Here is a 17,567-nt window from a genome sequence, read left to right as displayed (position 1 = left end):
TTCTGAATTGATGATATCATTATTTTTTATATTGCCTAGAGTTCTCTGCTATTGAAAATACAGTAAATGAAATGAAGAAGTTGAAATGAAAAAGTTCTATTGAAATGAAAAAGTTCTAGTACTTAGAAATTTTAGCCTTCAGTGACCTTGAATGATTTTGACCCGTAGATCAATATGCGCATCTTCAAACGCTCTACTAGATGGTACGTAAAAAAACATATCATACCATTTAAAAAAACGAAGTTGACCTTCATATGACCTCTACGCATCCACCTAATAAAAAACTATTTAGGACAAATTATGTGTCCCTCGAAACCATGCAAGTTTGGTCTGACACATTTTTTTCTATCACCAATAACAGCCGAGATATTCAGGTGGCCTGTTTTAGGTGCCTCACCCTGTATATATATGTAAGTTATCCTTTGAGAATATGTGCAATAATGTAGATGTAACATTTTTTAATGTTTTCGGTGCTAATTTCATTATATTTATATCTGTCATGCATCCGCGTAACCTTTTCTAAAATAAATCGATTAGTTTGATTCATTAATAGAGTTTATAGAACGATTTGTGTTTCCGTTTAATATCAAATAATTTTCTCACTTTTTATATTGCAGTCTGTATTACATTGTACACACATATACTACTTGTACTAAATACAATTGCAATTTCTCTATAGAAACATTCTTTGAATACTTGATAATTAAATGCAATAAGTAAAGGAAAAGAAACAAAACGCTTTTAGTGCAGTTATATACTATCTTATATGTCTATGTGTAGTAATATTGCTTACCTTTTTGTCATTTGTGTAATATATATATAATTTTACCTAAATTAATCATTTATTGTTGCAAGAAATATTTTTTTTTTATTTTTTGTAATATCAAGAATTGCTTAGATTAGGATAAAATATAATAAGTTGAGGAATATTTTATTTTGCAGATATCAACTGTTACATGCTCTTTATACAATTTTTCTAAAGACAAGATTTTTATTAGAGTCAATATTTATCACATCAATTGATTTAGCCAAAGTCTCCAGCAATTAAAACGATGGCGAAGAAAACGCGAAAAGCACTAGAGAACGAGCGAGCGGCATCCGCGGCTGCTGAAGCCGAGGAAATTAGGTAAAATCTTTTTAACGATTTAAATGACACTAAATTAGATTGTTAGATTATCAGGTTAAAAATAATAAAAAGGCAATCATAGCGAATATAATTAAAAGCTTTTTTAGCGCATTTTTTCTAAGTTATATAAGAATTCAGCAGTAGAACGTAATTTAAGATTATTAGAAAGTGGAAAACATCCGAAAAATTAATGAATTATCTATATAATTTATTAATAAATAAATAATTTTTAAAAGAGTGAAGATGATAAAAGATATGCATGAAGAGATTAGATTAGAGGAATACAATATGGAGAGACAAGCGTTGCTTGAAGAACGGGAAGCGGCGATACGCAAAGTTCAACTGGAAGCTACATGTATAATGCTAAATGATTATAAAAATGCATTTATGAAATATGTAGCTGCTGTCGAAGAAGCGGAAAACGTGACTACTGGCTTTTTCTATCTTCTTTCGTAGATTCATGAAAATATGTAATAAGTCTTCTATTATAATCAATAGAAATACTATAGGAATATACATATTTTTGCTGACCAATACTTTTATAAAATGTTATGTTGTTCTTATTGTAACGTACGTAACTCGGTCAGTTAATAAACCACAATTTTGCTAATTAAGATTTACATAATATCAGAACAGAAGCTTTATATAATGAAAAAACCGCATAAGAATATGCATTTATTTCCATTCTATCAGTTGCAAGCAATTGTCAAGTGACATCAGGAATCATGCAAGTTAGAATTTCAAAAAAATTAAAACATTTTTGCTATTTTCTGCATGAAAATTTGTTATGCATAAAACGTGAGGTAGTTGTATGAAATATTTTCTCTGTGCGCAAGTCTATCTCTTGAATATTAATGTCGATGCTAAAATCGAATATTTATATCAGTCATTAGAATACGCAATACATCAAATGAAATAAATTTTAATGAAACATTGTCTGCAGTGGGTTAGATATATGACCTGCGATGGATTGCCAGATCCAGGAAATTTATGCGAAATGAATACCTTCATACTTCTGTGGTCTATGGAAGACGAGAAGATTAATATAAACACCATCGTGACGAAATACGACATTATCATTTATGTATGTAAATATTTATGCAATTGGACCAATCAATAACGTCAATGATTGTAAAAGCGCAAGATTAAATACCAAAACAGAAAGAGAGAGAGAGGGAGTTCTTCATCTTTAGTATATTAATATTACTTTCTATATACATACTATTATTATTTTATATATAAACATAATTTAAGAGAGTACTCTTTTTTATCAATAATGAAAATGGCAATTAACTTCTTTTTACAGCTATTAACGAAACTCGATGAAATAATACGATTCTCCTGGACGAGATCGTCTGATTACATACTTGAATGCAAGACGGTGTGAGTTAATCGTGTTCGATCGATCCTACGTGATGTCCGCGTAATGTAAAAGGATTAATGTTTATTCAAGTCACACTTAACAGATCAGACAACGATTCCGGGACAAACTCCGAGAGTGGATAGACATGGCATGCTACTCCCTTCTGCGCCAAATAGAAAAGGACATGATACGCGAAAGTACGAGAACGGCGAGATACAGTAAGCTTTCCGATCAGATCGCGTGCTGCATTTGGGCTTTGATTAAATGGCCTATTGGACTTAAACAGACTACCCATAAGGATCGGTAGGTATTATTATTTCCTATCTTTTTTTATGATTGGAGATGTACAACATTAGTTATATACAACTGTGTATATAGTATGTGTATGAATCTATATATATTATTAACAGAAAACCAATTGAAGTTCATTTCGAGGAGATAGAGCTGACTATTAAAATGCCTACAGACATTGATTGCTATTGTATGGCGATTCGAGCATTATGGGTAAAGTATGATCATTACTCTGATCGCGCAATTTCGTATAATATGCCCGAATTGCCCGATGAATACGAAAGTATATACACTATGGGTAAGACTGTAATTATTCTATGAATTCTATATTTCAATTAGTTGTTATTTCTGGAAAAAATTGCTATTAATTGTTTCGTGAAATTAATTAAGCTGCATTATTAAATCGTAGAATTGCGATCTTGTATAAAATAATAAAATTTAAAAATTCAGAAAAAAAACTGTTACACAATATAAACGATTTTAATTTACCGATTGAATGTGATGAAAAAATATTCTTGTATGAATTTGATCTTATATCAAATAAATCACGCACAAAAGTTTATCTAGTATTACCCTTCGTATTATGATTACTATAAGTCAGACATATTTCCATTTTCATGAAAGAAGAGACGGGATGCAACTTTTATCTTATGTATTTTCCAGATTTCTCTACTTTTTGTCAAAATGAGTATAACGCAAAATTGAAGATATGCGAGGAACAGGTCGAAGATCGTCGTTTGCGACTGGAAGAGAAGAAAGCCAAACTAGAGAGGTTGGAGAATCCGCCAATTCCAGTACCTACGAAGCTTGAAAGAAAGGGCAAGCAAAAGAAACCGGGTGCACAGATTGTCCGAGCAAAACCGGAAGAGGAGCAGGCACAATTACCATATCTGCCTACACCAGATGAGATTATTTTGCAAAGAGAAGGTGTGACTCTTGACTGGTACAGTTTAATAAGGCGACGAATTCTGAATCTTAAAATAATGCTAATTTTTTAATTAATAAATTTTTCTTAACATTTCTTTCGTACGACATTTTTCGGGTAATGTCATAAACATTGCAAAATTACAAGAACTTTAAACATTTCTCCTCCCGCTCTCTGTTTCCAGATGAAACTCAAAGGGAAATTAAAAAACTATTGTCCATGCGACACGAAAAAACGGAAGTAAATTTGCGAAAATACAGAATACTGGGTGGAATATTGCATATCGATTTAATTTACCATCCACCTCAACCCAAACATATGAGGAGAGACATTACACTTACCACTTGTGAGTAATGATTGTCTTAATAGGAATAAAAAATCCATACGTATTGAATTCTTATATCTCCTTTAATACCTCCTTTGCAGTACAAATTCCGAAAGAATTGAAATTCGTACCGTTCGCCAGACCATACAAAGCACCACCACCAGCACCCGATTCCGAGAGAACACCGGAAGTAATTGAAGCAGAAATGAAAGCTCTGGAGACAGCAATGGAGGCATTGGTTCTGGTAACTTTAAAGTACGTTTAAGAATTAAGGGTGCAATAACAGCAAAGTACGAAATATCGCGTTGCGTTAAAAATTTCAAAGACAAGAAACCTTTTAATGGTAACGTGAAGGTAAAATTCGAATGGAAAACACATAACAATAGATGATTGCGCGTATTTTACTAAATAAATTAGAGTTATATTCTCTATGCCGTTATTGGATCTAATATTTATTTCTTATTTCCCCTCATGTTTGCATATCCATTTATGTATCGCAGTCTTCTTTTGCAGACTTCCCAGCTTCATTATCTGGTTTGAGCCACCATTGGTGGCGCTTTGGATGCCTGAAAGAAAAATATGGTCCACGCAGGATGTGCACGATATCAAATACAACGAGGAGAAACAAACCATCACCTTTAGAACTGGCAGGCTAGGCGTTTACGGTCTCGCTGCTTTTAAATTCATCAATATCCCTTTCCAAAGTTGGGAACTCAAACCCGAAATGGGCAAAAACGCACGCGGTGGCATTGTGCTTAACATATCCGCTGCTATCGTTCAAGCAGAGTTTATAGTGAGGGTACTTAAGCTTTCTGATAATTGACTGCGCAAATACTTTGCATACAAATCTATGGAAATAAAATTTTATGAGATTCAGTAGCGCAAAGAACTTATATGTTACATGTACTTTAATATAAACGACGGTAAAAATGTAATGTCTTATACCTTGGTACTTTTCGTTACGCTTCTTCCATTCTTTTCCTTCTAAGTATATCTTTATTTTCAACAATGGACTTGATAGTATCACTCATTTTCGCAGGAAGATCTGATATGTCTACATTCGCTGGCTGGTGGCATGTCAACGGCCCTCAAAGGGATTATCGGAGAATATATGAAGCTTCATTTATTGATAGAGGTTTCTATCCTTTGCAAATAATTTTTGTCTACAGTAAACGAAGAAAGTATACATATTTCCATTATTATGAGACCTTCAGACTTGAAAGATATAAATAATCTAAATAATTCTTTATCAAGATGGGACATTCGTTTGTCGTAGAGAATGCGCGACGCTGGATGCGATCTATTTCCAGAGCGTGACGCCTGCAATTATGTAAAAGCTCTTCCAGTGAAACATCCGGTAACTGAAAAACATCTACGAGAATGCATGGCTCTACTTTGCACCGCATATACATTCTCCTGGTCGCGCTGGAATGCTACTCGGAATTTTAGGGAAATTGTGATACAATTCAAAGAACTGCATGGATGCGTTGCAAAAGAGGTAACGTGTTTGATTCTCGTCTGTAGAAAACAGTATTGAAAAATTTATTTACATTATAACATACCAAATAATGAAAAGTGGAAGGTTAAAATATTTTCTTTGAAAAATTTCGTTATACAAAATCTTTTATTTTATTATCACATAAACTTTATTAATTATTTAAATTTATTTTATTACCATATGTATATTACGTCTATCTTCTTTTAGCGAACAAACTTGATTCTTCTGGTAACTCCATTGCGAACAATGGTGGTATCCTGTACCGAAGTGAGCTCAGAATTTTCCGATGTACCTTTAGATGGTAAAAATTCAAAGGTGGATACATTTCATTTTTATAAATTTTTGGAATAAACAAGAAATATTTGATATAATTTAATAAAGATTCAACTAATTGAGAAATATTGTTTTGTGATAGTTTTTTGCCGACTTATATCACTTGGCACTGCAGAACGCTGGAATCAAAAGCCGACTTTTGATGAGGAACGTCTCCTTCAAGCTTGCCAATACCGTTGTGGAACTTCTTGGTCGCACTAATATAATCAATATGTCATCATAAGAGATGATTTTAATTAAAGAAAGAGAAATAAATATTCCTCTTTATTAGATTCATCGATTTTCTTTATCTTGTTCTCAAGTAGAACGATGTATGATCAGCTATTTATTTAGAAATTTTATTACGAATGCACTAAACGATCACTCTACAAAAGTATCTCGTAATAAATAAATATCTTGCTCGTTATGCCGATCTAAATTTATCTTCGCACGGTTTTGAGTACTATATACGAATTGCATATATATTTTTTTACATTAACTATGATAACAATAATTATGATAGGAAAGCATTACAAGGGAAATGCATGTTTAGAGATGAAACGTTTCGGTTTTTATTATTTAGGGATGTACAATTGTTTTCTTCCTTAAGTATTGTGTTCAATTTATCTTCAGCAGTAATGTTATCGATAATATTTTCTAATCAATCAATTATCAATTTGATAGAACAAATAATACATTGTTATATAATAAATGCATAATGTTTATCCAATTTTTTTGGCAATCGATTAAAACCTATAGTCAACAAGACCAATTACAATAAATATTCATAGCATTTATAGCTACATTTATTCATAATACAGCTATAAATATAAAGCCAACAGTTGAAATCAATTTTATTTACAGATGACTTGTACAAATAGATAAAATAATTCTTTTATTTACTTGTGGTCATTAAATTGTCCCCCAATCGGCGAAATATGCAATTATTTACATCTACGATGGGTCTATTGAATTTTCGATTATGTATTATATGCTGACTTCAAATAAGATCATAAAGCGAAATAAAATATCACAGACAATTGGATCACAAATCGTATTCTCCATTTATCGTTCGATAAATTAATGAATCAGTCATTCAACCGACTTAACGTCACACAATTCGGACAATCACGGTCAATACCGTTTATCAAAATAGTAATGCAATATATACTCACCGTTTATAAATCTTTCTTACATATTAGACACGGTCGTCAAACTCTGTTGTATTACTACGAACAATCCAACAATAGCGCAACAAAAATATCTTTTTAATTCACATTGCCGAATCGAATTTCGCTCATTTTCACGATGCCAAAAATAAGGAACCTGATGAGGATATCTCAGAACGATGTCGATGTTTGTCTTAAGTATATTCTCTCTCACTCTCTGTCGATTTTAAACTTCCAGCGCACAATCTAAAATTCTTACCGAGAAGCGCAATCGAACACAATTAATTCCGCTTTCTCTTGGCATTAACAAGCTGCCACTGTAGCGGCAAGACTCGGCTACGCAACACAGACGACGAAGAAAATAAAGAGTCATCGAGATCACAAACGCGAGACTCATTCGCGGTTCCGAATGATTCGGCTCCTCGCACACATACGCATCCGCCATTCATTCGCATGAATAGTCGATGATGTCACCGGTCAACCAGATATAATGCAATATTTGGCTGCGCGCATCATTCGCTTTGTTTCTCTTGGACTCCGCCGACCAGGCGCTTCTTCAATTCGTGTACTATGCAATAATCCGCATTAATTACGCGATATATTATGGCTGCGTTTTATCGTCGCTTCTTGTTTTTATTTTTAGTCTTTATTGTGTGCCTGCCTAGCTAACGAGATATTCAAGTCGCTGTCTGTCTTAACAGTTGCCACTGCCGCTTGTGCGTAACATTTACGTATTCTTTATCATGGCCTTTATAATGCGTCACGTAACCGGAAATGAACTCGCAATCACTTCGCGCCGAACTATCGAGCAATTTTGCATGCTCGAGCATTAACAGAACTTGAAATAATGAATAATTAAGTTAATCTTATAGTTAATATTATATTAGGAGACAGTAAGTCTCGACTACGTGGAAATAATGACGATAATGATTTTCGGCGTCACTCAGTAAGTTTCTTGTGACGTAATTTACGTTATCTACACGCAGGCATTTAAATCCGAAAGAGCGTAAGGAATAGAATAAAAATTAATTGTGTTAATACAGCTCAGAAATTGTTATCTGTTTACGCGAAAGAGATTTGTGGTACATATATATTATGAATATTAAGCAGAATTACATATTAAGATAAAGTTTTTAATATTTTACATTATTGTCAGCTTTTGAATTTTTAATCGTTATAACTAAATAAGCAAAATTATATATAATATAACATATATAATATAAAACAATATATTACAGATCTAAATGATACATAAATGTACTATAAACGTACTAGCGTATACTAGCTGTTGAATTTGTTTACCAAGCACCATTGAATTTATATATCAAGAATAGAAAAATTATCAAGTGTGGAAAATTATTTATTGCTAAGATTATTTGAACGAATTTAATTTTAGCGAATTTAATAAATATGTGTATAACTTCCGGTTTGTGTACGTATGTTAAAAATGTTATTATAAAAATAAACGTTATATATTTATACTTCTTTCAAAACTTCTGCGAATATATATTTAGTAAGAATATATTATTAGATAATACATTTAATATTTATAAAAATTCTAATTCTTCACAATGTACCTATAAAACATAATTTTTCTTATTATTACATATAGCTGTTAAGCAAAAAAGGGCGAAAGTGCTTCTGTAATGTAAGACAGAGTATTCCTACGATAAAGTATCCACAGTATGATAAAAACAAACAATATCCGAACTATTCTGTCGAGCCAGTCCATCCTGAAACATGGAAGATATCAACATATTACCATAACATTATATGATTTAAAGAAAATGTAATTTTATACAGCATAAATACTTTGTTGGTTTCATAACGCATTATAAGCCACGTGAATAATATTATAAAGCGCAATTATTTACATTTATAAGATAACGATTGTTTAATAATAACATATTTAATAAGAAAAATATAACTATTAAATAAAGTACGAGTGCCAATCATAACTATAATAATTATGATTAATTGACGTAAATTCCCGCTGTACTATACGTATATAAGGAAAATTAAGGAAAAAGTTAATAATAAGTAAGTCAAGATGTGTGAGGTAATTTGTCTATACAAATGTTGCTAAAGCAATGATAAAGTATATCTTATAATAGTTACATGATTGTAATTAATTACGTTTGATATATTAGATATAGATTTGATGTATTGAGTGTCCGAAAAATCTATGCTGTTTTTTTCTATGTACGATCTAATTTTTTACTTGATTAACGATGTTAATCGATGAAATAGTGCACATATCTTGTGATGCAACGTAAAAGTTTCTCATAGTGTCGTCTCTAATTTTCCTTTTGCTTGTTAACCATCGTTCCAATTCTATCAAACTATAGATCGCTAGCACGTTTTGGAGATTGCATAATGTAATAATCCCCTCGTGTTGTGTGCAACGTGTTTGATGTTAATGATCGGATTTTTGAGTGATATTCGGCGTGACTCAAAGTTTACAACAATTACATAACCGACCGAAATCTGCCAACTGTTTCTAGCTTAAAGATTATTGTATATGCCATTTCTTATTGAAAATTAAAAATATACTTCAAACAGATTTTTAAAAACTGACAATTTGTTTTAAACACTGCTATAGATTCTATATCATATTCGATAAAGCGCACGTTATCTCACCTTTTACGATGAAGTTTGGCTGCGTCTAGGTTCATGTCTTCATTTAGTAAGAAAATTTTTGCACCGATCAATGAATTTCTATATCCAAATAAAGCAATAGATAAATCAATTTTGTTATTTGGGGATTTCTGTAAAATTATATTATACTTACACAAAAAAACGATGCGAGACAATAGAACCGTAGTCATATCCGAAGTCTTTCCAATTATCGATGCTCAGGTCATCAAATAGCTGCACTAGCTTCTCATTACGAAAGTGCCATGTGTGTAGCAAAAAATACGATAGGGCATTATTGGTTATAAAGACTTTTCTTTGCAATTTTAGCAGCCTAGGAAAAATAAGTTCTTTATTAAATTGTTGTCTTTGCTATAATCAATTCTAAATTTTATGTTATTAAGTCATCTGAAGTATATTTAAAATCTTCTAGATTATTAATTTTACAAAATTATTTGAGAAATGTTTAGTTCAATGCCTGCCATCAAATAACAAATATCAATATAAATAAATGCTTTTTTACAAATTTTCTCTAAAAAATAGTTTGTTCATATCTCAAAGAATTTTATAATAAAAAAAGTCTAACAACTGTGAAGTATCTTCTATAAGGATTGGTCCAGTTTTATAGTAGCGAGGTATTTAACTTATCCATTTTTCATTATAATTTTTAATATTTAATAACATTTATCTAAGCCAGAAAATATAGTATTTTTAAATCAATCTTACATCGGACGCTTATGGAGTAATTTCAAGATTGCATCTATGACCAGAGCCGGCAAAATGTGCAGCAGTATCACCAATGTATAATATTTCAAATAATTCGTTGTTACAGTCGTTCGCGGTGTCCAAATTATTCCTTCCAAGGGAATATCTTTTGTAATCTCAAAACCCATTTGGATGAGTTCTATTCCGGTTATGTTGATCACATTGTATGACGAGCAATTATAAACATGTACTGTATTGTCTTCGGTAATGCTAAATCATAAAACGCAACAGGAGTTTACTGTGAGTATATGAGACGTCAAATGTGAGACACGTAACAATCAATCTTCAAATTAGTTTTAGTTTAAAAAATTATAATTCTACAACATCCTAACAATGTACCTTTTAATTCCGCGTTTCCACGTTAGAATTATTACAGTCTTGATGAACACATCCACTGGCATATAGTCGGAGTCAACGAGAGGATCCATATACAATACACGCAATATTCCCTTCCCACCGCCGACAAACGATCCAACCGGCCCATTAAAATTGTCAATCCATCCCTTCACCGGTTCATCTGCCGTCGATATTACTTAAAAAAAGGATATTAAATACTTAATTGCTGCGATGCTTCGGTCGACATTTGTTCTTTGCATCACTCGATTTGCATTAGTGTAATATCCTATATAATTGTTTAGATTATAGTAATTTAGATTAAATTACATTATATATAATTACATTCTAATACAAAAAACTATACATAAAATAGTGAGAAGAAAATTAAGTGTGCGAGGAAATATGTGTACCTATAGACGGTCTAACGATCGCGCAGGGCAATGATTTGGAATAATCACTTATTATGTCTTCCGCCAATCTCTTCGAGAATATGTAAGTGTTTGGAAATGATCCCAAGCATCTGCAAATAAACGCAAACATATTTGGAGAGCATGACATGATCCTAGGTGCATACATCTCACATCTATAACCTACTTTGCTGTAAACGTATTCAGGATATCATCATCGACAGTCTCGGCGATTTTGATCATCTGCTTCCAGTCGACATCGTAGGGATACAGTTCCTCGTTGACCACGACTTTGTCGGTCTGAGTGTAGGTTGAGCTAATGTGTATCAGAGCCTGGAATCATTCATGCAAATTGAACGATATTTAGTATCACGATTATTAATCTAATCCATAATGCTTCTGTCTGTATTATGTTTTGCCTTTTTCATGAAACATAGTTACAATAAGTAATAACAGAAATCTGCAAACAAATACAAAGACAAATATTAAATTAAAATCCCATGTCTTACGAAAGCTTACAGTTCCACTTTCATAAGATTATTTATTAATTAATCCTATAACATGCAGATTTGATTTTTATGATAATATATACGTCACTTTTATAAACATTGTTTTCGACGCAATCAGGAGAGTTAATTGCACGTACACGTTGATATTTCGATGTAGTTCGTGAAAACTCACCACTAGTTTCTTCATATCCTGAGCTAAAATACAAACATCACGCGTCGATCTTGTATTGTTGAAAATCGCACTTTTCAAATTTTCATCAAACCTCACACTCGCGGCAACATTGATTACTACAGATACTTTTTCAATTAGTGTCTGTCTATCGATAAGTTGCAATCCCAAGCCTTCAGCACTTACATCTCCAATTATGGGAATGAGCTTATCGAAACTCGATGGTTGCTCGCTTCGTAGGTGATCGAATAGCTAGAATAAATATTGATAAATACAAAGCATTATGTATACGCACGTCAGCCTCACATTTTATAAGTCTTTAACACTTAGAGTGCCCATAAATAAGTGTTTTTAATAACACTTAAGTAGAAATAGTTTTATTAAATATACATATATTTATACAGATATTGAATAAAAATAAAATAAATTATTATTTACATAATATCTAGTAATGCAAAAAAACAAAGTTAACATTTTCACCGACTCATGCTCAAAATGAGTTAAGCAATCTAAATGTTAATCTGCGCAATTAACACAAATATATAATTCACCTTGTTTTCTAACATCTTCTTTAACCTTTCATTGACGTCCAATCCTTTCTTTGGCCGCATCAGCATATAGATTTCGCCGACATTGGGACAAGATCGCAATAACTTTTCAATTAATACTTTGCCCACAAAACCGGTTGCACCAGTAATAAATATACTACGACCGGCATAAAAAGCCGATATGTATATATTTGCTGCATCTTTTGTCATCTTTTGTTTAGATAATGACGGGAGCAAAAAATATATAGAAAAAAGATAATTAAATAACAATGTGTTATTTGTTATTTAGGCAAAATATAACCGACACAATTGAAAATAAAATAAACCCGATGTTGAAAGAAAATTATGATGTGTAAACAAACAAAAATACGCGCGTACAAAAATACTTCAGCTTCGTTAAAAGGTGAAAACATATATGAGCTCATCAGATTCTCAGCCTAGTAAATAACGCAGGAAATGACTGTCGTTGATGATGATAATGATATTCGTAAAAGTTCGGGAAGTTCAAGTTCTTCCATATTTATATTTTGATCTGCATGCATTAGGAAGTAAAAAGAAAGTAAATAAAACTTTTTTTCTTAACAATGTTTTTTAGCAATGTTTCCTTAGCAAATGCAACGATGATTAATATTCGAGTTATTCGTATATTAATTTTACATTAATTGCATTATTTTTAATCTACAGAATTTCTTACAATTTGCAGGTACATATGTTATATTTTGTAGGACTTTTGTATGGAAACTCAATCTAAGATAAATATGTACAGACACCTCTAAACGTATAGAAGATACTTCGTATGTGTATATATTCTTAAGTATAACAATATATAAGTTATTTATATACATTTTACGAATGCACCGAATGATTACTGACTCTTTACAAAAGCGTCTCATATTAAATAAAAATTTTCCTCGTTATATCTGTTTAAACTGATCTGTTTTGAGCATTACGTACGAATTGCATATACACATTTTATATGAAAATTATGATAGGAAAGTATTATAAGGCAAATGCATATTTAGAGATAAAACGTTTAGGTCTTTATTGTAAGGATATACAATTTGTTTATTAAGTATTGTGTTCAATTTACCTTCAGCAGTAACGTTATCGACAATATTTTCTAATCAATCAGTTGCCAACTTGATAGACAAATATTATATTTTATATTGATTACAAATATTACATTCATGTCATGAATGACATAAACAGTACATTTGTGTTGTATATTTGATTTATAATATTATAAATAGACAATTATCATTTATAATGAATACACAGTAATTATGATGTGCATTCATTAAAAATGTTTGCCGTAAAAAACGAATTTAAACTTGTATTATTCATGTCTCCTGTCATTGTTACATAATAAATGCAGAATATTTATCTAATTTTATTAGCAACCAATCAATTAAAAACTATAGTCAACGAGACAAGTTACAATAAATGTTTATAGCATTCATAGTTAAATTTATTCATCCTACAATTATAAATATAAAGCCAGCAGTTGAAATCAATTTGATTTACAGATGACTCATAAACATAGATAAAATAAGTTTTTTGCTTACTTGTGATCATCAAATTGCATCAGGAGCAACAAAATATATAATCATCTACATGTACTATGGGTCTAATGAATTTACTGTTACCTATTACATGCTGGCTTCAAAAGAGGTCATGAAGCGAAATAAAAAATTAAATACAGGCGATCACAAAACAAATCACAAAATGTATTTTCTATTGACAATTGCCCGCTAGCAATGCAAAATATCCTTCGCTAATTTAATCATAAAGGTTACCGGTCACTCAGTCGACTTAATGTCACGTTTGAATAATTGCAGCCAATTGCTTATCAAAAAGATAATGTAATATATATATGCACCGTTCGTAAATCTTTCTTATATATTAAATGTAATCGTCAAACTCGTTGAATCATTACAAACACTTTATAGCGCAACAAAAATGTCTCTTCACAAATTTTCATGATGCTAGAAACGAGAAATGCGAATATCGCGAACTGAGCACATTAAAAGAATGGGACTATCACTTTTCTCCCTCTGTTGCACATAATTGCGCAAAATATACATATGAACTAGATGATATCATTGCTGACTATTTTACCACGTTGTTTGTTATGATTTCACTTATGCACGATAAATTATTAGAAGTTTCTCTTGGTGTAAACTCTAATTCGGTTCATATTGTTTAATAAGAAAAAAAGTAATAAAAAATACCAAATTTTTGATAAGTGAATCTAACAATATCCTCCCGAGACTCTGCAATTTGCACGATGCATTAGCATTTTATTTTTAGTCGGAATACAATTTAATCCTAATTTTAATTGATTGTATAATAGTATAACAGTATATAGTAATACAATTTACATTGCCAAATAGTGGCCTCTTTATCATCCTTAGCAATTGATAGCAGCAACGATTACAAACGCAACTTTTGCGATTGATAAAAATTCATTGAAAATCGTAGAAAACTATGTAAACGTTTCTTTGGTTTTTATCCTTCGTGGATAAAAACATATATAACAACATATGATGAGATGTATTCAGAAAGAATACATATAATAATTCACTATTAGCTCATTCAATTTTTGTTGTTCAAGTATTTGTATTTACATCATGTAAAGTACGTAATACATTAAGATGGTACATGCATTTTGGCGTCTTAAGAACTGTCATAAGAAAACTATAATGACTATCACGCTATAAAAATAATTACAACTAGCTTACAATTTGCTAACTGGCAACTACTACTTCGTGTAGGGGGATACTAAATTATATATTAAAACAGGGAGGGGTACTAAATTATACATTAAAATAATACCGGAGCATGCACGTGCGCTAAAAGTAGCGTCAGGTCTCAGGAGGATACACAAAACGCGACTCCGATTTCAAGAATAGAATCTTTATAACTGTTCTCGTTTTAAACAATTCGTTTGTCTCCATTTATTTCTCTGCGCTCACACTATTCGTACCGCGCGTTTTTCAAGCGACACAGATTGATCGGAAGCTATTAATTACAATATCGAATCTCCAAGTCGATCCTGCTTAAATCGCCTTTCGGCACGCGTTTCAATAAAGCCTACGATCGACACATGAGAAAATCAATTTTATCCATCGACGCTCGCTGATGTGCCTACATAATTGTGCATTGACTTAACACTTATGATATATATATGTATATACATGTATGCAAGAGAGATATGTTGCTGGTTCACTGTCGCAGAGTGCACCGAGAGAAGAATAGGAGTTAAAAATATACAAGTAGTGCTAATCCACATAATCTTTAAAAAAAGATGAACTATGTTTTATTTCAAATGTTATTACAAGACTTTTGTCGACCAAGCGGGACAAAATTGTTATCGTTTGCTAATTTAGTTCTCTTTTCAAATAAAATAAAAATATCAACAAAAAATATTGGTATTTCTTTCAATTTTTTTCAATCTTCTGTATCTATATTTTGAAAAATAAAACGAATCATCGAGCCAAAAATTGTTTTACCAACTTCTCTAAAAATTCGTTTGAGCAGAAAACTTTATCTAGATATTTTTCTATGTAAATTTTCGTTATGTACAAAATATTCATTGTATAAGGAAATTTGTTTCCATTTTCTTTCCGGAGAAAAACTTTCAGGAACATAACTTTGCCATTACTTTGCAAACTTTGCCACTATATCGTTCGGAAATATTTCACATTTAGAGCTGGGAACTTATACATATGCAGCGTGGATCGAAAATAAAAAGAAAAGAAATCTTAATATAAGCACCATTGCAGAAAAACTTTTATTTTTCAAGCTATAATTAAAATGTGGACGAGCACTTTTCATCAATACTATATTCTGGATAATTAAACAACCATTTTAGGCGTAATCTTTCAAGGATGCGTGTCTTATCAAGCGGCATTTAGTATTTTACATGCGCGAGCTCTCCTAGCTCCAACATTAACCGCTTATCTAATTTGCTGTATACATTCGAGTGATAGATTTAAACGGCATACGTTTAAATGTACTTTTCTCAATCCGCTCCGAAAAGCTATTACGTGAACTGACTCCTCACGAACTTTAGGAGGATGAAAAAATGACATAGCCACGCATTCAAAGCAATGCCACTCGATTAATACCGAGATGGACAAATAAACGGTACAAAAATCCGCCGAATGCAAATAATCGAAGGCGAGTCCCTGATTTCCGGGCTCGATGGCGTAATATGCGCGTGCACACCTCAGAAGGAACGTCGTGCAACAGCGAACCACTGTCGGAAGGTAAAATGACTCCTTTATTAATCTAGTACGAAATACGGTACATTTTTCATTTGAAATCAGTTTTGACATCATCACGTGCACGAAATTGCATTTTTTTTAAGCTGCTTACAATTGAGGTAATCCATGATATAAGGCCCACGTCACTTTCCGCGCTTTTCGGACTATCGCATACGCTACTCGCTAATCTCGACACGTCCTCTTCCTTCCGTCCTTCGCCCTTAAGTACTTAGATTTAATATATATTTTCTTGCAAGCCTGCGCAAAAAACATAAAGTCGAACATCGAACGTCTCTGGCATTTATGCCGCGATCGCTTTCGCTGTTTTTATTCATCCGCTTTCAACTTATCTTCAACTAGATTACGCTATGACTACGCTTCGACATATATGTATCACGATACAGATTAGTATGCCTAACACACACGATATTTCGCTTTACACTAAGTACTTAAATGTTACACGTTCAACCCAGTCTATAACAGACGTTAAAACCATGGTAATGTACAAAAGTCAGGACGATCAACGAAAGGGTATGATAAAGTAATTGCGGTAAAAAATATGACATACTATTGAGACATCGAAGAGGACGAGATGGAAAAATCGCAAATGATTCATCGCAGTAATTTCGTGAATTTATGAGAGAGCCTAAAAAGGAAATAATAAAGGGAATCGAAATATTAGTTGCAAGATGTATAGAGTAGGACTATTTTGTGTTTTAATCATCTTTCATGTCTCCAAAAGTAATATTTAAGCATCTTTCGTATCTCTAAAATAATATTCTCGTTGAGCTTGAATAGTAAATAGCTATATACTTTTTGGAAAAATAGTTTATAAAGATACGAATATTAATTTAAAATAATGTTGATCTTAAGACATCAACATTGTTTATATAAAATTACTACTGATACAAGTCAATTAAAT

At 31.9% G+C, this 17,567-nt stretch overlaps 2 protein-coding genes across 3 annotated transcripts; one reads left to right on the top strand and one right to left on the bottom strand.

Moving 5' to 3' along the window:
- The first annotated feature begins 516 nt into the window (after positions 1-516).
- On the top strand, positions 517-6,264 carry LOC105277529 (axonemal 84 kDa protein). Of its 2 annotated transcripts, XM_026971130.1 has the most exons (13): positions 517-1,549; positions 2,070-2,210; positions 2,433-2,507; positions 2,593-2,792; positions 2,900-3,078; positions 3,444-3,707; positions 3,890-4,051; positions 4,132-4,285; positions 4,544-4,829; positions 5,070-5,165; positions 5,307-5,528; positions 5,736-5,843; positions 5,944-6,264. In XM_026971130.1, the coding sequence occupies exons 1-13, from the start codon at positions 1,370-1,372 to the stop codon at positions 6,082-6,084; spliced, it is 2,208 nt and encodes a 735-aa protein (XP_026826931.1). In that variant the 5' UTR covers positions 517-1,369; the 3' UTR covers positions 6,085-6,264. The 2 variants fall into 2 exon arrangements, with proteins under 2 accessions (XP_026826931.1, XP_026826932.1); XM_026971131.1 differs by having other exon boundaries at positions 1,458-2,509.
- A 2,307-nt stretch (positions 6,265-8,571) lies between these two features.
- Positions 8,572-17,567, bottom strand: LOC105277532 (putative fatty acyl-CoA reductase CG8306). The gene is made up of 9 exons (XM_011335931.2): positions 12,381-17,567; positions 11,833-12,081; positions 11,339-11,484; positions 11,155-11,264; positions 10,748-10,940; positions 10,370-10,618; positions 9,801-9,977; positions 9,650-9,727; positions 8,572-8,742 (listed from the first exon to the last, which is right to left on the bottom strand). The coding sequence occupies exons 1-9, from the start codon at positions 12,585-12,587 to the stop codon at positions 8,625-8,627; spliced, it is 1,527 nt and encodes a 508-aa protein (XP_011334233.1). The 5' UTR covers positions 12,588-17,567; the 3' UTR covers positions 8,572-8,624.

Source organism: Ooceraea biroi, chromosome 7, assembly GCF_003672135.1.
Source record: "Ooceraea biroi isolate clonal line C1 chromosome 7, Obir_v5.4, whole genome shotgun sequence".
Taxonomy (NCBI): Eukaryota; Metazoa; Arthropoda; class Insecta; order Hymenoptera; family Formicidae; genus Ooceraea; species Ooceraea biroi.
The sequence above is the reverse complement of the archived record's forward strand: the minus strand, read 5'-3'. Positions and strand labels throughout refer to the sequence as shown.